Genomic DNA, 23,610 nt, shown 5'->3' with positions numbered 1-23,610 from the left:
TTCGTTTTTTAAAACTAGTGTCATGGGACCAACAATGAGTGAGATGTGGATAGTGAAGTTTAAGGTCAGCTTGGATTGTTGTTGAGCGTTACCTGCGCTCAGGCAGTTTCAAAGATGAAGTATACATAGGAGATCTACTGTGTACAATCCATGTCCTGTGCCTTTTGCTGTGTTGAACTGATTTATAATTACTGCAATCTAGCCAGCTCTGTGCGCTTCCTGCTCTTCTCATTCTCAAAGCCTTCACAACAGGGTAGGGACTCTGGTACAATACAGGCACCGAGATGCAAAGTGTAGGCAGTGGCACTCAGCTAGAGATACAATCCAGCACCATGGTAACCTAACAACAAAGTAAATTAGTCCAACATTAAATCAGCCCCTGTGACCTCAGCCTCCTGTGGATTGGTGGGTGTGAGCCAGAGTGAAAAGCCCACAACTTCCTAATTAGCTGAATCGCTTGCCAGTCAATAGTTTTTACTAGGTTGACCCTCCTACTGAGCAAGGTATGTTGTGGCAGCAGCCAAAAAGTTTACTGCACTGATTTCTAACACACTTAGATTTACATCAGCACATTCAAACTGGCAAAACTACCTGGGAAAGCTTACAAGCAGCAACATATATTGGGTGGAAGACAAGCCAAGTCCATTGTGTTGGAACCATGGTCGTTGGGAAGAAGTTGGCCAAAGAGTCCCTGCTGCCGTCTGTGCTGGAGGATGATGACGCGGAGACGGAGAGCGAGAGAGCGCAGCTGGGTGGGATAGGGAGCCGACCACCCAGCAGACCCAGGAAAGCTTTCAGTAGGGGAAGTGTTGACCAACAGGTAAATGAGCAGGTGGATCTGACTTGAGAGATTAATAGATGGAGGATATAGATTTGGTAGTGTGCCACTGGAAAATGTTTTTTTTGTCACTTGTCTTTTACGTTTGTCAATATCCACTTTGAGGGACACAGTCCTACTGGTTTGCTTGATTCGCCTCTGGTTAAAAGGCATGAATAAATACCAGCGTACTACAGCTCTCGAGAGTTTGAGTTATGCTGCCCTGTACTTACAGTACATCTCTAATACAGGGATGTCTCCATTGTTATTCTAAATCCAGCTGCTACAGTATGATCCGAGTGTCTTTTCTTTGAGCTTCAGTCACATTCTCTCCCACTCCCTGCTGCAGACAGTGACCCGGTCAGGGTCCGGCCGCCACTCTAGCCCTGAGGGGGAGGTGTCAGTCAGGGGTGAGAGAAAGGAGGAGGAGGAGGAGGAGGAGGAGGAAGAAGAGGGCAGTGGAGTTGGCGATGGAGACTCACAGGAGAGGGGGAAGGAATGTGTCATCACAGCTGCAGATGAGGACTATGACACAGACTTGGAGCTGGGAGGTAGGTAGCACATCATAGCCATTTGAGTTCTTAATAAAAGAGAGATTGAGAGAAAGGTAGGTGAATCACAAGTTCTGATAAAAGGTGTACGAGAGCTAAGGGACAGAGCGTGCGTGTGGTGTGCCACTCTCATTTCTGAGAAATGGCTAACTGATGAGTCGTGTTTGACATGAACCTTTTCATCTCTGATAGATCATCACACTTTCACATGCTCTTTCTGTTTGTATCTCTCTCTCTCTCTCACACTTTCTGGAAAGACATCGTTTACAATTTCATATTCCCTCTCACTCTTTCATAGAAAATAAACCTCATCTTATTTCTGAAGCCCCCACTGTGATCAGTTGATCATATTTAGATCATGCATTGAACATGAGCAACTGTCCCAATAAGTCTCTCTCTCTCTCTCTTTCCATCTCACTTCCCCTCCCCCTCTTCGCCTTTCCTACTGATCAGTTGAAGGGATGGCAGAAACAAACACCTACACACACTCCTGCTCAAACATATATTCCTGTTCTGCATCTTAATGACTTCATCTAAGCTTTGTAGTAAGGCCTCTTTCACCATAAGTGAAGGCCATCTGGTTCATGAATGAGCGAGAACCCACCACCCAGTCCCCAGATGTGGTGAAATCAACCGCATGGGACTTTAAAGACCAAAGTCACATTGACAGCTGTACTAGGCTATAAACAAGCAGAAAACCTTGCCTCTGGAGGCTGCTTTCCTTGTTGGCGGTGAATTGAATTCTGCGTCATTAAGACACAATGCCCAACTTCCATCAACACATCTCCTTCGCCACTAGAGGTGATAAAGTCCTAGAACGCTGTTACTCTACCCACAAACAAGAGTACAAGGCCCTCCCTCATCACCCCTTTGGCAAAGCAGATCATGACTCTATACTCCTGCTTCCTGTTTACAAGCAGCAGCTCAAACAGGAAGCGCCCGTGATGCACTCTGTTGAGAAATTGCCCTCTAAATCGGATGCTGCGCTACAAGACTGCTTTGCTAGCGCTGACTGGAATATGTTCCAGGACTCCGCCAATAGCATCAACTAGCTAACCACCGCCGTCACCAGCTTCATTAGGAAATGCATCGCTGACGTCCCCACAGTGAAGGTTCACCCCTTCCCCAATCAAAAGCCCTGGATTAACACTGAGGTTGGTGCTAAACTGAAGGACAGGGCTACGGCTGAGGATACGAACAAGTACAAGATGTCCCGCTGCAACATTCGCAGAGCCATCAAACAAGCAAGAGGACAATATAGGAACAAGGTAGAATCCTATTACACAGGTTCAAACGCCCGCTGCATGTGTCTGTCCAGGTCAATGCTTGTAAGGCGGTGGTGCTGGACGGTATCACAGGGAACGTTCACAGAGCATGCACAGAACAGCTGGTAGGCATATTCACAATCATTTCAACCTCTCCTTGTCCCAGTCTGTGATCCCCATCTCAAGCTGACCACCATCATTCCTGTTCCCAGGAACTTTAAGGCTACCTGCTACAATGACGACCACCCTGTAGCACTCACATCTGTAATCATGAAGTGCTTTGAAAGGTTGGTTATGGCACACATCAACTTAGACACCCAATCTTAGACACCCTAGACCCACCCTAGACCCACTCCAATTTGCATACCGCGCCAACAGATCCATAGACGAAGCAATCTCAATTGCACCCCACACTGCCCTAGCCCACCTAGATAAGAGGAATACCTATGTGAGAATGCTGTTAATTGATTAGAGCATAGTCCCTTCCAAACTCGTCAACAGGCTTGGGACCCCGGGACTGACCACCTCCCTCTGCAACTGGATCCTGGAATTCCTGATGGGCCAACACCAGGCAACATCACTTCTGCCGTATTGAACCTCAACACGGGGGCCCCGCAGTGGTGTGTGCTTAGTCTCCTCCTGTACTCTCTGTTCACCGACGCCTTCATGGCCACACATGACTCCAACATCATCATCAAGTTTGCTGATGACACAATCACCGGCGACGATGAGACAGCCTACAGGGAGGAGGTCAGTGACCTGGCAGAGTGGTGCCAGGAAATAGTCGCCCCCGCAATGTCAGTAAGATCAAGGAGCTGATTGTGGACTACAGGCAATGGGGGGAGGGGGAGAGGGAGGGCTGCAATGGAGCGGGTCGAGAGCTTCAAGTTCCTCGGTGTCCAAATCACTAAGGACATAAAATGGTCCACACTCAAGCAAATCCTCAAAAAGTTATACAGCTGCACCTTTGAGAGCATCTTGACTGGCTGCATCAATGCTTGGTATGGCAACTACATCCCCCTTGATTGCATGGTGCTACAGATGGTGGTGTGGACAGCCCATCAGTACTCCCTGCCGTCAAGGACCATATGAGTCAGTGTGAAAGGAAGGCCCGGGAATTTGTTGAAGACTCCAGCCACCCAAGCCATGGACTGTTGTCACTGCTCCCGCACAGCAAGCGATACCAGAGCAACAACTCTGACACCAACAGGCTCCTTAACAGCTTCTATCCCCAAACCGTAAGACTGCTAAATAGCAAACAAAATGGCTACACGGACTGTCTGCACTGACCCTTCTGTTTCATTTTGTATTTTTGCACTGACTCTATGCACACTCACATACTCACTCTACACACTCACTCATTCACACTGACATTCCAATACACACACACACACTTCATTTGCTCACACACATAACACGCACACACATTCCTACTGAATCTAGACACACACACACACACACTCACATAGAAACATCATATACGCTGCTGCTACTCTGTTTATCATGTATCCTGATGCCTAGCCACCTTACCTCTAAACATATCTTCCCCTTCCACTCCAGTATCCCTTCACATTATAAATATGGTATTGGCACTGACCCTGAAACATACTTACCTTCTTCTACTTCCCGTGTGTTTATATTCTACTTAAAACTTGAGACATTGTGTCAGGCAAGTTCATTCAAGCCCAGCTAAAGTATATGTATTGTGTCTGCTTGGTTCTGTTGCAGATGTGAAGGAGGCGTATGACCCGACGGGCCAGACTCGATACAAGGAGGCGTGTAGAATGTTCAACGTAGTCCCTGTATCCTATTTCCTGAAACACATGGGCAATACTGAGCTAACCATGATGCACCATGGCCTCGGGCCTCAGGTAAGACTGACCAGGCCAGTGCCCTGTTTAATAATGCAAAAAGTTTCCCTTCCACGGTCTCTCCCTCATGCTCCCTCATTCAGTTACTCTTTACTTAACTCTGTATCATTGAGGCTAACGCTACCTTGCATCTGCAAAAGCTGTGCACTTAAAACAGCACTGAAAAACCACAGTTGCCAGCCATATGCTTATTATCTAAATGCTAAGTAGATAGTTGTATGTTCTGCATACTATTTAACACCAAATGTACTGATACGGCTGGCTGACTGGAGCCTGAAGCTAAGGTAAAAGGTATCTTTCATATCATCTGCACAGCCATGTACTCTCTCTTGAGCCAGGCAAAACTATAATTTCTTAGACTGTCTCATTCCCTGAACCCACGCCTCCCTCCATGTGACCTCTGTCTGCTTCATTAGTCTAAACCATGGAGCATCTCTTTTATTATTAAACTGTGCAACAAAAGCCTAGCGGATATGAGAGGTCCTTCAATAAAGAACAAGGTCATTCTGACACCCATTAGATGGGTGAGGAGTTTTCATAATAGGTACCTGGTAAAAGAGGCAAAAACCCACACATACATGCACACACCTGCTCTCGAGAGCACAACCTATTTCCATTTTTTTTAAAAAGAGGGGGGAAAAACAACAGGAGACGAAAGAGAGAAAAAGAGAAAAGAGAGAGAGAGAAACAAACTAAATAGTCTTTGTGTGAAATGTGTTCTGTAGGGCACCAAAGCACTGGCGGTTTCCTTGGTAACCAACACTTCCCTCCTGAAGCTGAACCTCAGGGATAATTGCATGGAAGGGACTGGCGGGGCTGCCATGGCCGAGATGTTAAAGGAGAACTGTTACATCACAGGTGGGCACTCCACCAACCTCCAATCCGAGGCCCAGGGGACTCAGGAAGGCGGCGGTGCCACCCACACCCATCCGCGCGCCGACCTCACTCACTGCCATCCTTGTCGTGCCTTGACACCTAGGGACCTATTTAACATTCAGTCAGTGTCTAGCTAGCAGCAAGCTCCGTACACAGTTCATGATCCAAGGGAGAAATTGTTTCACCACTGAGTGTGTCATTAAATTCACAACCACAATTCCAATGGTTCTAATTCAGAACTAATAAATGTCATTCACAATGCCTTAATGACACTGCTATTAGAATACTAGGTTAACTGCTGCCAACGAAAGTGGAATGTGATGCTTTAAGGTGATGTATCTCACCTGAACAAAAGATGGCAGATGACTAATTCGATTACATTCGATTTTAAATATTGCAGCTTTGATGAGAGAACAAAGTGGTTTCAACAAATACAAATCAATTGAATAATCTTTATAATGTGGCATGCGGACAACATTACAACAGGATGAATACATTAATGACAACCTATACCATATAAGAGGATAGGACAGATACTCACAAACAACAACTAACTCAACCTTCTGCTCTACTCTAACCCTGTATGACCTCAGACCTCTCTGTGACATGTGTGTCTCCTTCTCAGAGGTGGACCTGGGGGAGAACAGGCTGGGGGAGTGTGGTGCCCAGACCCTGTCCAGTATGCTGCAAGAGAACACCACACTGGTCTCACTCAGCATGTCTGGGAACGAGCTGGCTGACCGGGCCGCACAACACCTGGCCCAGACCCTGACCTCCAACACCAAGCTGGAGACCCTAGACCTCAGTCACAACACCATAGGAGATGCAGCAGGTAGGGTTTGGGCACTGTGAGAGTGAGTGAGTGAGTGAGTGAGTGAGTGAGTGAGTGAGTGAGTGAGTGAGTGAGTGAGTGAGTGAGTGAGTGAGTGAGTGAGTGAGTGAGTGAGTGAGTGAGAGAGAGAGAGTGAGAGTGAGAGTGAGAGAGAGAGACCTTAGCCACAACATGATGGGAGACACTGTAGGGTTGTAGTAGTGTTTCTATCTAACCAAAACCCTGGGCTTACATACATACAGTACATTAGGGGTTGGATACACTGGGCATGAAGAGGTGACAGAGAGGGAAAGAGTTTGGGTAGGGTACCCATGGGAGGTACAGCATTTAATAGTTGTGTGTCTTGGATTGGGTGAGGTGGTAATTGGAGAGGAATTGTGCATTTAAGCAATATGGTACGAGGGGGTGTGGTATATTGGCCATAAACCACAAACCCCCAAGGTGCCTTATTGCTATTATAAACTGGTTACCAACGTAATTAGAGCTGTAAAAGTAAATGTTTTGTCATACCTGTGATACACGGTCTAATATACAATGGTTGTCAGCCAATCAGTATTCAGGGCTTGAACCACCCAGTTTATGATTATGAAATGTTGTAAAAAGCATACCCAGCCGTAACCTTCGTCTTAAGATGTATTGAGACATCTTAAGACATAAAGTTGGGCTGTTTTGAGACACTTTGAAAGAGCATAACAAATTCCAATATAGGCCCTAAACAACATGACGTCTTCTTATTCTTGGAAGAGGATTTTGTTTTCCATTCAAGAAGTTCATTTCATTGAGGGTCTCAGAGAAATTATAGATATTTTTCTAAAGAATACTGGATAACAACCTCCACTTTACAGTCACCTCTGGTGTAGTTCACAGCACTTGCATGTAAGATAAACAAATTCAAGTAATCCACTATAACTCCCAACAAAAGTGAATCACTTCAATTTCAAGCTCTAAATGCCCTTATCAATCGCTCGAATGTATCAGTTTATCGCTATCCAGTGGGGCGTAGAAAACAGTTCCAGACAACTGAAATCTGTTCCAGACAACTGAAAAGACTGCAGCCAGTGAGTTTATGAAACACACAGACACACACCGGTGGTGACATATTGATGCAGAGCGGCTAGACACAGACCACATATTTTGTAGCAGATTGTGGCATTCAAAGGTCAAGAAATCTCCTTCATTATGAGCCCACTCAATTAGGATGTGGTTGTGGATGAGATTTGTAACAAAAACCTTTACCTGACGCAGAGTAAATGACAAACCAGACCGTGGGGCTTAAGGCAAGGCCTGAGAAATTGAATATATACACATTTTTACAATACAAAAAAATTATAATAATATACTTCAAATACGAGATGTATTTTTCTAGTATATCTGAAATATACTATAAATATAATATCATTGCACTTCCATACACTTATTAAAAGTGTACTTTATATTCATAGTTTTTTTCAGTCTTTTAGTACACTAGAAATATACATTAAACTTAAACACACTCATTAAAACTGTACTTAAATTTCAAACACTAATTGTAATTTATTATATTAATTGAAAATACACACTGTTTTTAAGTTGAAGCATATTTTGTATTTGTTTTATGAAACTCTGTGAGTGATCAAGTACAGTAAGTAGGCAGTGCCTTGCAAAAGCATTCATAGCCCTTGGATTCCTTCACATTTTACTGCGTTACAAAGTGGCGTTAACATTGATAAAACTGTTATTTTTTGTCAACAACGAACTCAATATACTCTGCAATGTCAAAGTCAAAGTAAAATAATACAAAATAAGATTAATACAAATTAAATAACTAAAATATAGTCATTGCATAAGTATTCAGCTCCTTTGTTTAGGCAAGCCTAAATTACTGCAGGAGTCAAATTTGGCTTAACAAATCACAGAATATGTTACATTGACTCTGTGTGAAATAATAGGGATTGACATGATTTTTTCATGACTAACCCTTCCTCTGTTCCCCATACATACAACATCTGTAAGGTCCCTCAGTCGTGTATTGAATTTCAAGCACATATTCAACTACAAAGACCAGGGAGCCTTTCGAAAGCTTCATAAAAAGGGCAGTGATTGGTAGATCGGTAACAATATCAAATCAGACATTGAATATCTCTTTAATAAGGTCAAGTTAATAATTATGCTGTGGATTATGTATTAAACGACCCAGACACATCAAAGACAAGACGAGTAGGACCTTCTGAAATGAGCTGCAGCACAGGAATGAAACTGCTCAGGGATGTTACCATGAGGCCATTGGTGATTGTAAAACATTTACAGAGTTCAGTGGCTGTAATGGGAGAAAACTGAGGATGAATCAACAACATTGTAGTGACTCCACAATGAATAACTTCAATGACAGAGTGAAAAGAAGAATATAAATATACAGAATAAAAATATTCCAAAACATATATCTTGTATGTAACAAGGCACTGAAGTAATATTGAAAAAGCCTAAATGCAAAGCCTTATGTTTGAGGCAAATCCAACAACACATCACTGAGTAACTGCCGCCTTATTTTAAAGCATGGTGGCGGCTGCATCATGGTATGGGTATGCTTGACATCGGCAAATACTTGTTAGTTTTTCCGGAAGAAAAGAAACGGGTTGAGCTAAGAGCAGGAGAAATCCTAGAGGAAAACCTGATTCAGTCTGCTTTACAACAGACACTGGGACAGGAAGTCACCTCAGTAGGACAATAACTCAGAACACAATCTACAGTCACCAAGAAGACAGTGAATGGTCCTGAGTAGCCAATTTACAGTTTTGACTTAAATCTGATTGAACATCTATTGCAAGACTAGAAAATTGCTGTATAGCCATGAGCACCAACATCTTACAGGGATTGAAGATTTATGAAAATAATAAAGGGCTAATATTGCACAATCCAGGTGTATAAAGCTCGCAAAGACTTACTCAAGAAGACTCACTGCTGTAATCACTGCCAAAGGTGTTTCTAACATGTATCGACTCCGGGGGTTGAATACTTGTGCAACGACTATATTTTAGTTATTTATTTTCTATCAATCTTTACAATTTTATTTAGAGAAATATTCCACTTTGAGATTAAAGTATTTTGTGTAGATTGTTGACCAAATAAAATACAATTAAATACATTTGAAGTGATTTAATTTCTATCAATCTTTACAATTTTTGGGGGGAGAAATCTTCGACTTTGAGATTGGAGTATTTTGGTAGATTGTTGAAGGAAAAAATTACAATTAACAATAATTTGTAACAATAAAATGTGAAGAAATCCAAGGTGTATGAATGGTTTTGCAAGGCACTGTAGTTTCAGATTAATACATGTGCATAATAATTTGCATATTACCCAGCATCCCTTTCTGCCACTGATGTTTTGATTTATTACATGATCTTGTTCCTCATATTTAGCTTATTTAAATGTTTTGATGTTCATTTTCAAACTTAATAATGTTGTACTTTTAATTACACCTTATATATTGCATATTTTATTAAAATGTAAATGTATTACCGTAATATGAACAACTAAAGAGTGAAATCCCAATGGTGCACTTTGTGATTTACAGTACAGATGGGAAGTTTGGATCTTTTCAGTAAGCAGGTGTGGTTGGCTCATCTTCTTGATAATTAATAATTAAATGAAACCATACACTACCTTACCCACAATGTATTTAAAAATGCATTGGTTTGTTATGAAAAATTATGATATTAAACATTTGCTTTAAAGTATATATTTTTAATGTATATAAACAAAGTGCATATAAATCTAACCATTCAAAACTAATACAATCTGAACAACATAATAATGGAATATTGCACCATATCAAAGAAAAATAAATAATGTACAAAACTGCAGCAACACACTTAAATCATTAAACTGGTCCCTCTTTTCTCTCTCTTCTTTAGTGCCATGTTATAGCCAGCAGCACACAGCAATGCTGACCATATTTTACTTTTATGAGGGTTTTGCATTCAGAAATGCAAGCTGCCTCACTTGAGGGGCTGATGCGGTTTCTTCTCTTAGTAATTATTTGTCCCATTTTCGAGAAGACCCTCTCAGAGGGAATTGATGTGGCCACCATGCAGTCTCCCTGTCATGACTTTAGTAAGCCGTGGGTAGACAGAGGCCTTGTTCTTCCACCAGCTCAGAGGATCTGCAGATCTTTGGAGGGGGCTCCTCCAAATAGGATCGGATCTCCATTATGGCATCTACTGAGGGATTCCTTCGTGCAGCATCCCCAGTTGCTCTCTCGTCAAACAGCATCCAAACAGCAGACGTTTGTGGCACTAGTGCTGGTGCTTCTGCTCCATCTGATCCCTCTTCATCCTGTTGCTCTGGTGCCTGAGCCAACTGACTGCTGGGGCTGTCCCTCCCTGCTGCTGTGGTTATTCTTTGAAGAGCCTCATCAATCGCTCTGGCATCACTGAAGGCTAACTTCTTAAACCTGGGGTCAGGTGCAGCGGTTTCTGATAGCACGTGATTATATTCCATTCTGTGGAACTTTCTGTCCATTGATGAAAATAGGGTGTCGCATGTCCTGTGGTTACATTTGCTTCTCTTTAGCGGCTGGCTGTGATTCGCTGCAGACCCTGTCACAGGAATATAATTTGAGGCTGTCACATAGCTGAAAAAAGAACAGTAACTTATTAGTTCATGTTTTGTCTACTGATACTACGTTCTCATCTACTGCTCATAAACATATATAATACTGGATTAAATAATGATGTAGTAAGAACTGCTTACTGTACCTCTCCACAGTGACCTGCTCAAAGGGTTCCTGGACTCTGCACACCTCCTCCACCACCTCCTATTCCTCTTGGGTCAGAGCATCAACAGGTGCATTGACACGGGTCAGGGTAGAGATGATGGCATACTTTGACTCAAGAAACCACTTCAACATATAAAATGTTGAATTCCACCTTGTAGTGCAGTCTTGTTTAGTCCTCAGCTCAGGCATCCCCATCCGGAGTTGTGTAGACTTTAGTTTTTCAGCACCTACTGTGCTCCTGTGGAAGTATTCCACAGCTGCTTTCACTTTGTCCACAGTGGGCTTCATCACCTTCAGAGCATCTCTTACAATCAGGTTGATTGTGTTGGCAAGAGATGGATGATGGGTCCATTTGAACATTTTCATGGCTTTGGTTATGTTAGTTGCATTGTCGCTAATACAACAGACCACTTTTCCATCTACTTGGCATTCTCTGGCCACTCTCAACAGTTCCTCTGCCAAGTTCTCTGAGGTGTCTGTCGCTGAACACAAAGCAGACCAGAAGACAGCAAGACATAGAAAAATCTTCAATGAAGTGACATGTAACCGACATGTAAGAAGTGGTTTCCCTTGATATCCAGCAGTCAGTGGTAATGCAAACTGCAGTAGCTTTTTGGACTCTTTCCCACACTGAAGCCTGTGTGCTCTCTTACAGTTGTGGAATAAGTGATTTTGAAAGGGTTTTGCTGCTTGGAATTGTGTACGTTGGATTTCTTAAACCTATAATTTCTTAAACCTCTGTCCTCCATGATCGAAAATGATTGGAAATCGGTGGCAATCGTTTTAGCCAATGCAATATCAATTTGGCCTTGTTTTGCTACAGACAGACTTTGGCATAAACCGGTCCATAGAAGACTGTGTTGCTGTGGGTCGCGGAGTAGGCCTACTTGACTGAGTGGATACATCTCCACGTGTGGAGGTGCTGGCTCCACCACTATCACTAGGAGGCCCGCTAGTTTCTCGAAGCTCCGCTACAACTAGCTTCAAAGTTGGGTGCACAGTTTGCCGGTGTAGGCTGTGCGTAGAACTGGCTTTATATGAGATTTTGTTTTGGCAAATTCTACACCGTGCTCTAACATTGTCTACATTATTAAATTGCATCCAAATGCTACTGTGCTTCCGACTAATTTTCCAGCTGTTGTTTTCACAGCTGGCCTTCCTCTCTCTCCTCGGCTGCTAAGTGTGTGACTATGAGTGAATTGGCTCAGTCATCCCTCCTTCTTTGGTTCATTGGTTGACACTGTGTCTGATTGACAGGAACAACAGGTGAGGCTGTTAGTCTGAGCAGACAGTCAGAACGAATGCGTGCGCTTGAGCATTTAGGCCTATATTATTTTATTTATTTTTTCATTCTTTGAATTAGTTAATTCTATTCATTTAAATTTTTTGATTATTCATATCTTAATATTTTTTATATTTTTATAAAAAGATTTGGCTCTTCTGATATGTGAGCCGGCTCCCAACGTTCACCTACAAGAGCCGGCTCTTAGAGCCAACACGTTCGCGAACGACCCATCACTAATTTGTAGCTATGGCCACAACTGCTTCAATCAAGGTGACCTTTACGTGCCTACTTACAATAGCTGATGTGGTTAATAAGTGGAAGTGTAGTTGCAAAAGAATACTTGAAATACATTATAAATACACTTTTTATGTAAAGAAAATACAGGAATTCTAATTCAAATACCATTTTAGTATAATTCTAATTCTTGAGAAATATACATAAAATGTTTTTTTCCACATGGGAAGTGTCTTCCAAGTGTGGGTGGAGGGGGTAGTGTGTGTGTTCGTATTATCTTCACTGTCTCTTCTAAAAGGATCCGTGTGTATTAGTTTTGAATCATACACTCATATCAGACACTTAGTACTCTTTCCATCACTGATTTAATAAATTATATATCATTTTCTCATACGTTGTGATCGTTGTCATAGGAACACCAGTCTTGAATATTGACCCATAATGATTAACAGTGTCATTGAAGATACACTGACATTTTATTCATTTTTCTTGACTGTTATTGCCTTTCCACAGAGCAAAATTAGGTAAATAGAGAGCCATCACTGTCTATAACAGTGAATTATATGTGTTGAAAGGAGATATGATCATTGTGATAGAAATGCATTACTTCTCAATGAGGATAATCCACTCTCTTGGGGTGCATCTCCATTTAAAGTGGCATTCCTCTCCTTCTCTCCTTTCCTTCATATACACTGACAGAAAAGAAAGGTGGACAGGTGAAAGCAAATTCCTGGTAGTGGTAGGGATCCACCATATTGCTTCCAGGCGACAAGAAGAGGAGACAAGGGGGACACATAAAACTGAGGAGGCCATTGAGGAGGCCACTTAAGACTATTGAGACACAGCTTATTTTTCTCTCATCAGGTCAGGTCCTGGGACATGCTATCGCTGAGAACACAGGGCTGAAATCCTTGAGTCTGGCCTGGAACTGTATACGTGGGAAAGGAGCGGTGGCTCTGGCTAAAGGCCTTGGGGTAAATCATATAACCTAGCGTACATGTTATGAAATCTAGGTTTAGTACATAGATAGGTATCTGTTGATTTCAGGCGGCTTTGCAGTAACATACCTAGTCCCCACTTTGTGAATGCCTGAGGTTAACACATTTACATTTAAGTTATTTAGCAGACACTCTTACACAAGACATAATAACCTTTGTAATAGATCATTTCAACCCATTTATACAGTATGATATTTGATAAAACTTTGCTTTTCATCTAATCTCTTGTGGACAGACTTACAAGCTCTGGCACTAGATTTTGGTTCTGGGTTGCCAAGATAACATCTACAGTATCTGATCTTGTTCAAATGATTTCATGAAACTCTAAATTAGCTCAGTTAAATCAGATATTCTGTTCCGGAGTACTGTGAAATAGTTTGTAATAATACCATTCACTTGTAATGTCCCAGGCCAACATATTCCTCAGAACACTGGATCTGTCTTACAACGGCCTGGGTAAGGATGGAGCCGTAGCTTTAGGAGAGGCTCTCAAAGACAACAACACTCTAGAGGACCTCAATATAAGGTACAAAGGTTTTTGCCTGTATTTGCTTGTAATGCTTATACACTTTTCTTAATTAACATTAAAAGTTATTAAGCAGATGGTCCTAATATAGGCAGTACGGTACGGCGTAAAGCTTTTTATTTCGACGGATGACCTGTTGAAATTTGTTTGCAAAACTTTCTACAAGATAACTGCTATCATATCAAAGTGAGAAGACGTCCTTTGAAAGGCAACAGTTTTATATTGCTTCTTATTGTTTTTTTTATATCTCCCACAGTAACAATCGAATACCCCCTGAAGGTGCGATCCGCTTCACTATGGGCCTCAAAGTAAACAAGACAATAAAAAAACTCAATGTAAGTCAGAAAAAAGAGATTGGCTGTAGTATGGAAAGCAGTGGGGGATATGCGTGAGGGAGAAATTGGTAAAAGTGGGATAAAATGGCTCATCACTATATTTTTCAAGATGAACACCCAAGAAGCAGCCCCAAAAACAAGGTTGTAGAAAGACAAAAAATGATACTTGATACTATGTCTATTAATATCTGCCAGTGTTATCTTTGGTGATTCTATGTTAATTGACCTGCCTTTGGTCAGATGGGGAGGAATCCTATACAGACTGCCGGGTGTTACGGAGTCCTGAAAGCAATCCAGGGAAACGCAGAATCAGCTATGGAGTGCCTGGACTTTTCTGTAGGTCATGGATTTTCACTTGTGTTATTGTCACTTGGATGAATGACCCTTTCACAACACACCACCTACCTATTGATGCAAAGCCACTCACCTGATAATGTGTGTCTCTATATACTATAACCTCTAGGACATAACAGTGAATCAGGACTTTGAGGATTTGTACGTTGCCTTAAAAGACATATTCCCAAACATCAGAGTCAAACATGGAGGAAGAATCGACACATTCAGAAAACCAAAGGCCTAAGTGAGAGGTTTTCCATTTGATTACTTTGCATTACCAAGCAACTACCCAAAGTCTATATTGTTTTTGCAAAGCAGTGAAACATTACAATGGTTTGTTCTATTAGAGAGAATCACCAACCATGAAGGGAGTCTGAATGAAACAAGTTAATAGTTGTTAGACTAATACAGTTTTGTTTTTATTTTTTATTTCCTTAGTGGCCTGGTTTGACCCATCAAGAGGAAATACTTTCTTCAAGACAGCAAAGCATCTGGAATATCAGATGTTTATGAATTCTAGGTGAATTGAATGCACAATGCATTGACAACCTTTCTCACCTACAGCACCAAGACAACTTGTCAATTGTATTGAAGAACTACAGTACTTCTACTTTACATCTTAGCTTGTGGAAATGGGTATTGCATTTTTGGGAACATCATGATCTGTATAAATTATATAATGCTTTCACATCCAATCTGTACTGTGTACATTTCTATATGGTCTGTGTTGGACAATGTGTACAGATAATAGGGCCTACCCTCCAGACCATCACACTCATATTTTCAACCTGGACTCAGGGGTAGACGGTATATAGTAAACAAAATCCTGGGCACTCCAATCAGGGTGTGAATGTTATTTGTAATTAGATAGAGAAAATCGGACCTCTCTGAGATGAAAATGGATGGCCATCCCTTCAGCGAAGTTTATTTGACCTAAACCCTCCCTAGACGTTTGAAAAATAACAAGTGACCCTCCCCTATACCCAAAAGAATAATGAAAACATAAAGTGGATAGCAAAGAACATCCTTACCTCACTTCTTGGACAGACCAGAGCCTTATGCCGTTTTAGAAACTGTTCTTAGTCCTGTAAGCATTTCATGGCAACACATGGCTTGGGGGCCAGAAGATTGTGGGTTCACAGACCACTATGGACCACAGTAGTGGTGGGAAAAGTATTGAATTGATCTATCATTGTATTTCCAGGTCTGAGATAAAAAATTGCTTTTTGTCATGCAATTCTGCATAATTTTACATACTGTATTTACAAAATATTTTTTAATACCACACAAATTACTGAAATTACAGGCTAAGAATAGACAGAGAGATAGGCCTTATGTGTTCATCTTATCATATTCCTCCAATGCCAAATCAGTGTGTCTTATTTGCAATGAAACTCTCCCTGTTTGCAAATAATGAAATCAGAAATGTCATAAGGAATCTGAGCATGGCAGTTTCAAAAGTTAGGTCTACCTTTCCACCCCAGACAGTAGGCCTAACTTTCCACCGCAGACAGTAGGCCTGCCTTTCCACCCCAGACAGTAGGCCTAACTTTCCACCCCAGACAGTAGACCTGCCTTTCCACCCCAGACAGTAGGCCTGCCTTTCCACCCCAGACAGTAGGCCTGCCTTTCCACCCCAGACAGTAGGCCTAACTTTCCACCCCAGACAGTAGGCCTGCCTTTCCACCCCAGACAGTAGGGCTGCCTTTCCACCCCAGACAGTAGGCCCGCCTTTCCACCCCAGACAGTAGGCCCGCCTTTCCACCCCAGACAGTAGGCCTAACTTTCCACCCCAGACAGTAGGCCTAACTTTCCACCCCAGACAGTAGGCCTGCCTTTCCACCCCAGACAGTAGGCCCGCCTTTCCACCCCAGACAGTAAGCCGACCGACACAGACAAATGTAAGCTTTAACTGCTGGTTCCTCTTCTTCCTTGGCTTAACCCAACAGAGGTAACAAGTGTTTTCTAAAAGCTGTCTGAGTTTAAACATCTTCTATTGTACAGAATGTAAATAGCTTAATCAATTGATAGTGACAGAATTAGATTACTTCCCAAGCAACCATGTTCTGTCTCCTCGGCTATAAAAGATTGTAGCTCAGTCTCTGAATGTCAAAGAAATTAAACAATGATATCACCCATATGCATTCATGTCTTTCCGGTGTATTTTACAGCTTGTTTCTAGCATAAAGCATTGCGGACCAAAGTGCTGTTATTGATCACATTATAACATTTTTGCAAAATCTTAAACTAACAATGTGCCTGTTCTTTTTGCATTTTCTTTAATAAGAGGTAGGCCTATGGCATACCCTCTCATACCCCGTCAATTCGAGTCCTGGTTTTAACTTAACAGCCTGTCACTGACATGGAATTTAGGCTATTTGAAGAGTGCATGGAGGGTGGAGGAAATTGGCCAACAAATCTACGTATGTCAAAAAGAAAGGAAGACCAAGGCTCTCTCTTCATACAGTTAATTAAAATGTATTTGTATGGCATGTTCAATGGAAACAAAGATTAAAAACTCAGATGCATTTTGGCTGCATGGCCTTCGTCAATGTCCTCTTTTGAACAGCTTTTTCCAATCAACCCTGATTTGAAGACGGAGTGAATACAGAATTCATTGGACAACACCTAGTAAGCAATACCGTACATATAAAAAAGTGAAATACTGTAGATATGTTATCAAAATGCAAATCAATGCTAGAAGCACCAACCCCTATAAAAGTAGTTCTAACCTTGAATATGACTGGGCAATGTGGTAACAATAGGAGAGCCATCAATTTTATAGTACACTAGATCACAGCAAATATTGACCGCTGCAGTCTAAACATACCTGAGGGCAATAGAGCAATATGTCCACTAGATGACAGCAAAGGGGCCTCTCACGACCGTACAAGAAAGGTGAGAAATCAATATCTTAATTTAAACCAGGGTAATTCGTGGCCTGTAGTGGCCTGTAGTTTTTTTTAGCTGTTTAAGACGGTCCCCTTTTCTAATTGAGGCCGGAACATGATCAATACCTATAGCTTGTAGGGAGGCAGGGTCGCCATGGTGTAAGGACTTGTAGTGCCTTGGCATAGGTTAGTCTTCGTTGCCTCCCCGTATGGCCTACTTGTGTTCCGCTAAGCGGTCTTGAAGGCATCTCTTTGTCCGTCCAATGTCGAACACCTTGCACTGTGGACATTCCAATCTGTAGATGACATGAGTGGTTTTGTAGTTAATGAAATGCTTGACTTGATACTCCGTTTTAGAAGCTGTGTTAACAAAATACTTTTTCTGTGCAATATTTCTGCAATGGTTGCAATGGTTACATTTAAAAGAGCCCCTGTATTTGGGGTCTGGCCAAGTTTTCTAAGAGTCACCAGGAATATAGCTGTGGACTAATTTGTCACTTAGGGTTGGACATCTCTTAAAGCTTATGACTGGTGGCTTTGGGAAGATTTTGCATAGTAGCGTATCACTTTGGATGATTCCCCAATTATTTGTATTATTTTTAAAATGTTCTCTGCTTCAGAGATATATTTTGTAACAAAGTAAACTCTCTCTGGTGTATCACGAGGCACTCCCCTTCGCAACAAGTTCTGTCTGTCAAGTCATCCAGCCCTTAAACCTGCATCTTTCTGGACCTGAGCCCCGTAGCCCCGATTCAAGAAGTGATTCTCCAATTCAGCAGATTTGACACTGTAGTCTGTTTCCTGATCACAAATTCTGCAGATTCTTTGCAATTGGCCTTATGGAATGTTCTCTTTTAGCCTTTTGGAGTGAAAGCTGTCTGCCATCTGTAGGCTTCCTAAAGATTGTGTGTAAACAACCTTTGTCATTTTTACTGATGTCAAGGTCCAGAAAATGCTGTACTCCGTAATTAGTTTGATGTTAGGGTTAATGTTGTTAAGGTATTGGTGGAAGGAAATAAGTTAATCTTCTGAGCCGGACCAAAACAGTCAAACATCATCAATATAGCGTCCCCACCATATAATCCAGTCAAAGAACAGTTTTTTTTAAGAGGGATCCTAAATGAAATCATTTCCCCATTTACCTAAGTACAAACACGTGTAGGAAGCTCCCATGGCACATCATTTGACTTGTTTAAATTTATGTATGCCTAATTTAATCTGTCAAACAGGTATATTCTCATAATTTGGGGTTCAACAAGGATTATTCTTAGGGTTCCTAGCTCTGAAAAGGAGGTGGGGTTCATTGAGGAACCTCCTTAGTTGGTGGGGGTTCTTGCAGGAACCTATCTGCCCAAATGAAACAGGACAGGACAGCAGGTGAAGGCACTTAACTGAAAAATGGAAAGGTCTCCTCAATTTAAGGTAAGTTGTGTCCCTTATATGATCTACATTGATATTGTTTTATGATGATGATACAATCTATCTGTTCATATAAAACAGAAAATGGATATCAATCAACAAAGAGGTAAGAATATGCAGGCTATAACAATATGTTAGGGCTAGCTGTATTGCGTGCAGATGACTGAACTGCTCACTTTTGTGTCTGTGTCTGCATATATTCAGAGGAGGAGGCATACACAGGTTTGTCAACTGGTATTGGTATGTTATGTAGATCACATTTACCATCCTGCTCCCTTACCTCCAATGAATATCCCATAGGCCTCTTCATTATGGACAAGGTATGTGTATGAAAACCATGATCAAAACATTTTTGCTTTTTTAGTCACATTCACCACAAAAATCAAAGGTATGAATTCTGTCATGTGCATGTTTTGTTTAATCATCTGTATAATTACAATTTTTTTAATTCACAGACTTCACCCTCTCCCTACCAGACCTCTGAATATAACAGGAAACCTGTTCGATCACCATGCACTGCAAAATCATTCTGGCTATGGATGCGGAGAACATCAACCCATCAACATGCCAGAGGATATACCCATTGGACTTTGGGCTCTGGTTGGAGTTTACCTCATTTTTTTTGTTAATTGTGCTTTGCTACTAAAATCATAATAAACACTGAGAACTAAAATAATGTGTTATTGTTATGCATATTATTATTAATAAATACTACTACTACTAATAATAATAATAACCAGGGTAGTTCAAAAATGTACCCCAAAAGGTTCTTCAAAATGTTCTTTGAGGAGCCATTAAAAAGGGTTCTTCAAAGAACTTCTAGGGGTTCCCCCATAGTTTCAATTTGAAGAACCCCTAAAGGACTCTCCAGGAGCCTTTTCTTTTTAGAGTGTAGGCTAGTCCACACGCAAGATATTCCGTTTTTTGGACGAGGCCGAATTTTTAAAAAGAATTCTGAAGAATTCTTTGACTCTCCTGAAATGTCACTGTAGGCCTAGACAGCACAGCATTGGTTAGGAAGCACACACAAAAAAAACAACATTTTGATCAGCAATAGCGGTCTTCTTCCATTACACAAAGGTGTTCGGAGCATGATAGATAGCTAATTAGCAAAGGTTGTCCATCAGTCTTCTGTCTGTCTTCCGTAAACATGCGTTGTAACATGGAGATATGACAGTGTGGGAACACTAACCCTAACCCTATAAAAGGTGTGTATCAATGTAACCTTTTGTTTTTTGAAAATTATTTGTCACTGATATTAAAGATAAGGTCCTTATGCTTCCAAAAAGGTATCGCAAGCGATGCGTGTTCATGATCAGACCGAGCATTGGGGCTCATAGCCCTTTCCTGCAGTCAATGACTGCATTCTTTGGCCTCATGGTTGAAATGTTATTAATATTTTTCATAATTTTATAATTAATAAAGATTATTAAAAACATTTAACAATGTGTGTGAGGTGTATAGTTTTGTTTCAAAATAGATTTGTTTAACAATACCAATAATCACCCTGTCTGACCCTGATTTAGCTCAATGCATTGAAAGGTTAACAAAACTCCCCTGTACGGAAGACGCCAGACTGAGACCGAGGATCGCAGGCTAGCTGTCAAGTTGCAGGTCATAAGGTAAAGGGAAACTTTACTTGGAATTTGGAAGTTTTAAATGCTTACATGTTACGTAAATCTTACAAAGTGCAATGAAATACTTTGAGGTTATGAACAGAACCGCAATTATTGTACCAACTTTGAATCGTAACCTAATTATAAGTGTGCTCAGTGTCCAACAAATAATGGTCTATTGAATGTGTAGGCAATATTGAATCGAATAATTAAGAACAAGGAATGAGAGGGTACAGTACAAGTACAATAGCAGTGCAATGGATTAGAGCAATTTCGTGGGGGTAATTTGGGGGGGGGGGGGGGTAAAACAGCTATACTGAACAAAAATAGAAATGCAACATGTAAAGTGTTGGTCCCATGTTTCATGAGCTGAAATAATAGATCCCAGAAATGTTCCAAATGCACAAAAATATTATTTCTCTCAAATGTTGTGCACAAACTCCAATCCAAAGTTCAATCTAGAATCGGCTTCCCTTTTCACAACAAGGCCACCTTCACTCATGCTGCCAAACATACCCTCGTAAAACTGACAATCCTACCGATCCTTGACTTCGGGGATGTCATTTACAAAATAGCCTCCAACATTCCACTCAGCAAATTGGATACAGTCTATCACAGTGCCATCCGTTTTGTCACCAAAACCCCATATACTACCCACCACTGCAACCTGTATGCTCTTGTTTGCTGGTCCTCGCTACATATTCGTCGCCAAACCCACAGGCTCCAGGTCATCTACAAATCTGCTAGGTAAAGCCCCGCCTTATCTCAGCTCACTGGTCACCATAGCAACACCCACCCGTAGCACGTGCTCCAGCAGATATATTTCACTGGTACACCCCAGGCCAACACCTTCTTTGGCCGCCTTTCCTTTCAGTTCTCTGCTGCAAATGACTGGAACGAATTGCAGAAATTATTGAAGCTGGAGACATATCTCCCTCACTAACTTTAAGCGTCAGGTGTCAGAGCAGCTTACCGATCGCTGCAGCTGTACACAGCCCATCTGTAAATAGCCCATCCAACCAAATATCTACCTCATCCCCATATTTTTTTTGTTTTTCTGCTCTTTTGCACACCAGTATTCTCTACTTGCACATCCTCATCTGCACATATCACTCCAGTGTAAATTGCTATACTGTAATTACTTCGCCACTATTGGCCTACTTATTGCCTTACCTCCTTGCTTCATTTTGCACACACTGTATACAGATTTTTCCATTGTGTTATTGACTGTATGTTTGTTTATCCCATGTGTAATTCTGTGTTATTATTTTTGTCACACTGCTTTGCTTTATCTTGGCCAGGTCACAATTGCAAATGAGAACTTGTTCTCAACTGGCCTACCTGGTTAATAAATAAAGGTGAAATAAAATAAATATATACATTCTACTACAGCTTTCAAGAGTAAGTTGAAAGCCGAAATGAGTTCCACATTTTTTTTAATACAATATTATTTTTTATTAGAATTGTTTTTTTTGGGGGGGGGGGACACCCATGCCCACTGTAGGTGCACACCACACCATTTGTGAACCACTGCTCTAGAGGGGCGATTCAGGGTCAAACATAACCTAATTTGTATAGCAAATCATACTGAATTGGATTCAGTGCACAGCATAGCCTCTGTTTGACATTTCATCATACGGCTCAGTGAAATTATTATTATAATTTAATGCATATTTCACAGAGGGGCCTACAGGAAAATAATTGCAGTACCAACATGGCTAAATAAAGCGAAAATGTGTAATTACATGACAAAAATGTATTTTTCATTTCTACTTCTCATTTTACATTCATTTTTTTATTTTTGAGCCATTATTTGTTTATTTTTGATCGTCTCAGATAGGCCTACAGTTGCAAGTATCTTTGATATTTTGCTAGTTTGTGCACTGACCAGTGTCTGTCAGTAGCTTTGTTCAACTTGACATTGGAATTACACCAGGGAAATTGGGTTGGAAAGATGATGATCCTAAAATAGTCAATTTAAAATGATTGCAGAGGCAATAACACATTTGTCCAATAAAATACTGTACAGAGGAAGCTGATGTGAGTATGTGATATAAATTTTTTATAGCCTAATGTCCACACACTGTAATTCTGTTCCTTTCTCTCTCAGTTCACAATGTCAAGACTGAGTGTTTGCAGGCATATAAGATTCATCTTTCATTTTTAGTTTATTCTCCTGTGTGCTGTAAATGCTAACTGACTCCTCTCTTGGCCATTCATATATCTTTCACTGACTTGACTTCACAGTAGAGGGTGATACAGGCATATCCCGCTATCTGTGGATATTGTGTCTTTTTACCTTTTCCTGTGAACTCAGGGCTGAGGTGCAGAGCAAGCTCCACTTAGACCAGGACGATTCCTGTGAGGTGGTGAGCTGGAATACCTGGTACGGGGACCAAGACCAAGCGGGTAAATAGTGACAGAAACAGTCAATTCAGGTGTCAGTGCAATTTCAAACGAGGCAGTGAAATCTCATGAAACCTTAATCTTAACATTATCCAATGTTTTTCTTTTAATGTAACCGAAAGTTATCTTATGTTAACCCTGATCTAATGTGAATGGTTATCACATACCTTTTCGTGGCGATAGGCGGACCTCTTATACAATGATGACACTCAACTTTCTCTCTCTTCGAGCTTGGTCTAAATAGTTTGGCCAATGTAACAGTGACACCTGCTGGTTTGTTGTTACAGTGCACCTATGCGGTATTCTGCAGGCAACCCTGCATTGGACGCTTAACCAAATTGAACAATAATTAAGTAGGGGTTTAAAAAATATATTTTAACATGGACAAATCATTATATTTGGATAAACCAATATCACAATGTATCGTTCAAAATACATATCAAGTGATCTCAAATCTAACTTTTTGTAAGAGTATCCTGTCATTGTTTTACAACCTGGACACATACCATAGTAAATTCAAATCCGGGACACTCAAATTAGTTAGATATGTTATGTTTGGTATGGTATGTATTAATTTGTGGATGTCCATCATCGAT

General features: G+C 41.1%; 1 protein-coding gene and 1 long non-coding RNA gene across 2 annotated transcripts; one reads left to right on the top strand and one right to left on the bottom strand.

The window, feature by feature from the left end:
• The first annotated feature begins 584 nt into the window (after nt 1-584).
• On the top strand, nt 585-17,140 carry lrrc74b (leucine rich repeat containing 74B). Its single transcript, XM_064987219.1, has 11 exons — nt 585-820; nt 1,167-1,368; nt 4,362-4,504; nt 5,230-5,362; nt 6,006-6,212; nt 13,352-13,461; nt 13,896-14,011; nt 14,268-14,346; nt 14,587-14,682; nt 14,810-14,926; nt 15,121-17,140. Exons 1-10 carry the CDS (start codon nt 659-661, stop codon nt 14,924-14,926), a joined length of 1,365 nt encoding a protein of 454 aa, XP_064843291.1. The 5' UTR covers nt 585-658; the 3' UTR covers nt 15,121-17,140.
• A 676-nt stretch (nt 17,141-17,816) lies between these two features.
• LOC135554705 (uncharacterized) lies at nt 17,817-23,198 on the bottom strand. Its single transcript, XR_010457729.1, has 3 exons — nt 23,182-23,198; nt 22,908-22,991; nt 17,817-17,869 (listed from the first exon to the last, which is right to left on the bottom strand). It is a non-coding gene; the product is annotated as an uncharacterized LOC135554705 (long non-coding RNA).
• Nucleotides 23,199-23,610: the final 412 nt, after the last annotated feature.

Source organism: Oncorhynchus masou, chromosome 1, assembly GCF_036934945.1.
Source record: "Oncorhynchus masou masou isolate Uvic2021 chromosome 1, UVic_Omas_1.1, whole genome shotgun sequence".
Classification (NCBI taxonomy): domain Eukaryota; kingdom Metazoa; phylum Chordata; class Actinopteri; order Salmoniformes; family Salmonidae; genus Oncorhynchus; species Oncorhynchus masou.
Note: the sequence above shows the minus strand (reverse complement) of the source record. Positions and strands in the feature narration are given on the sequence as shown.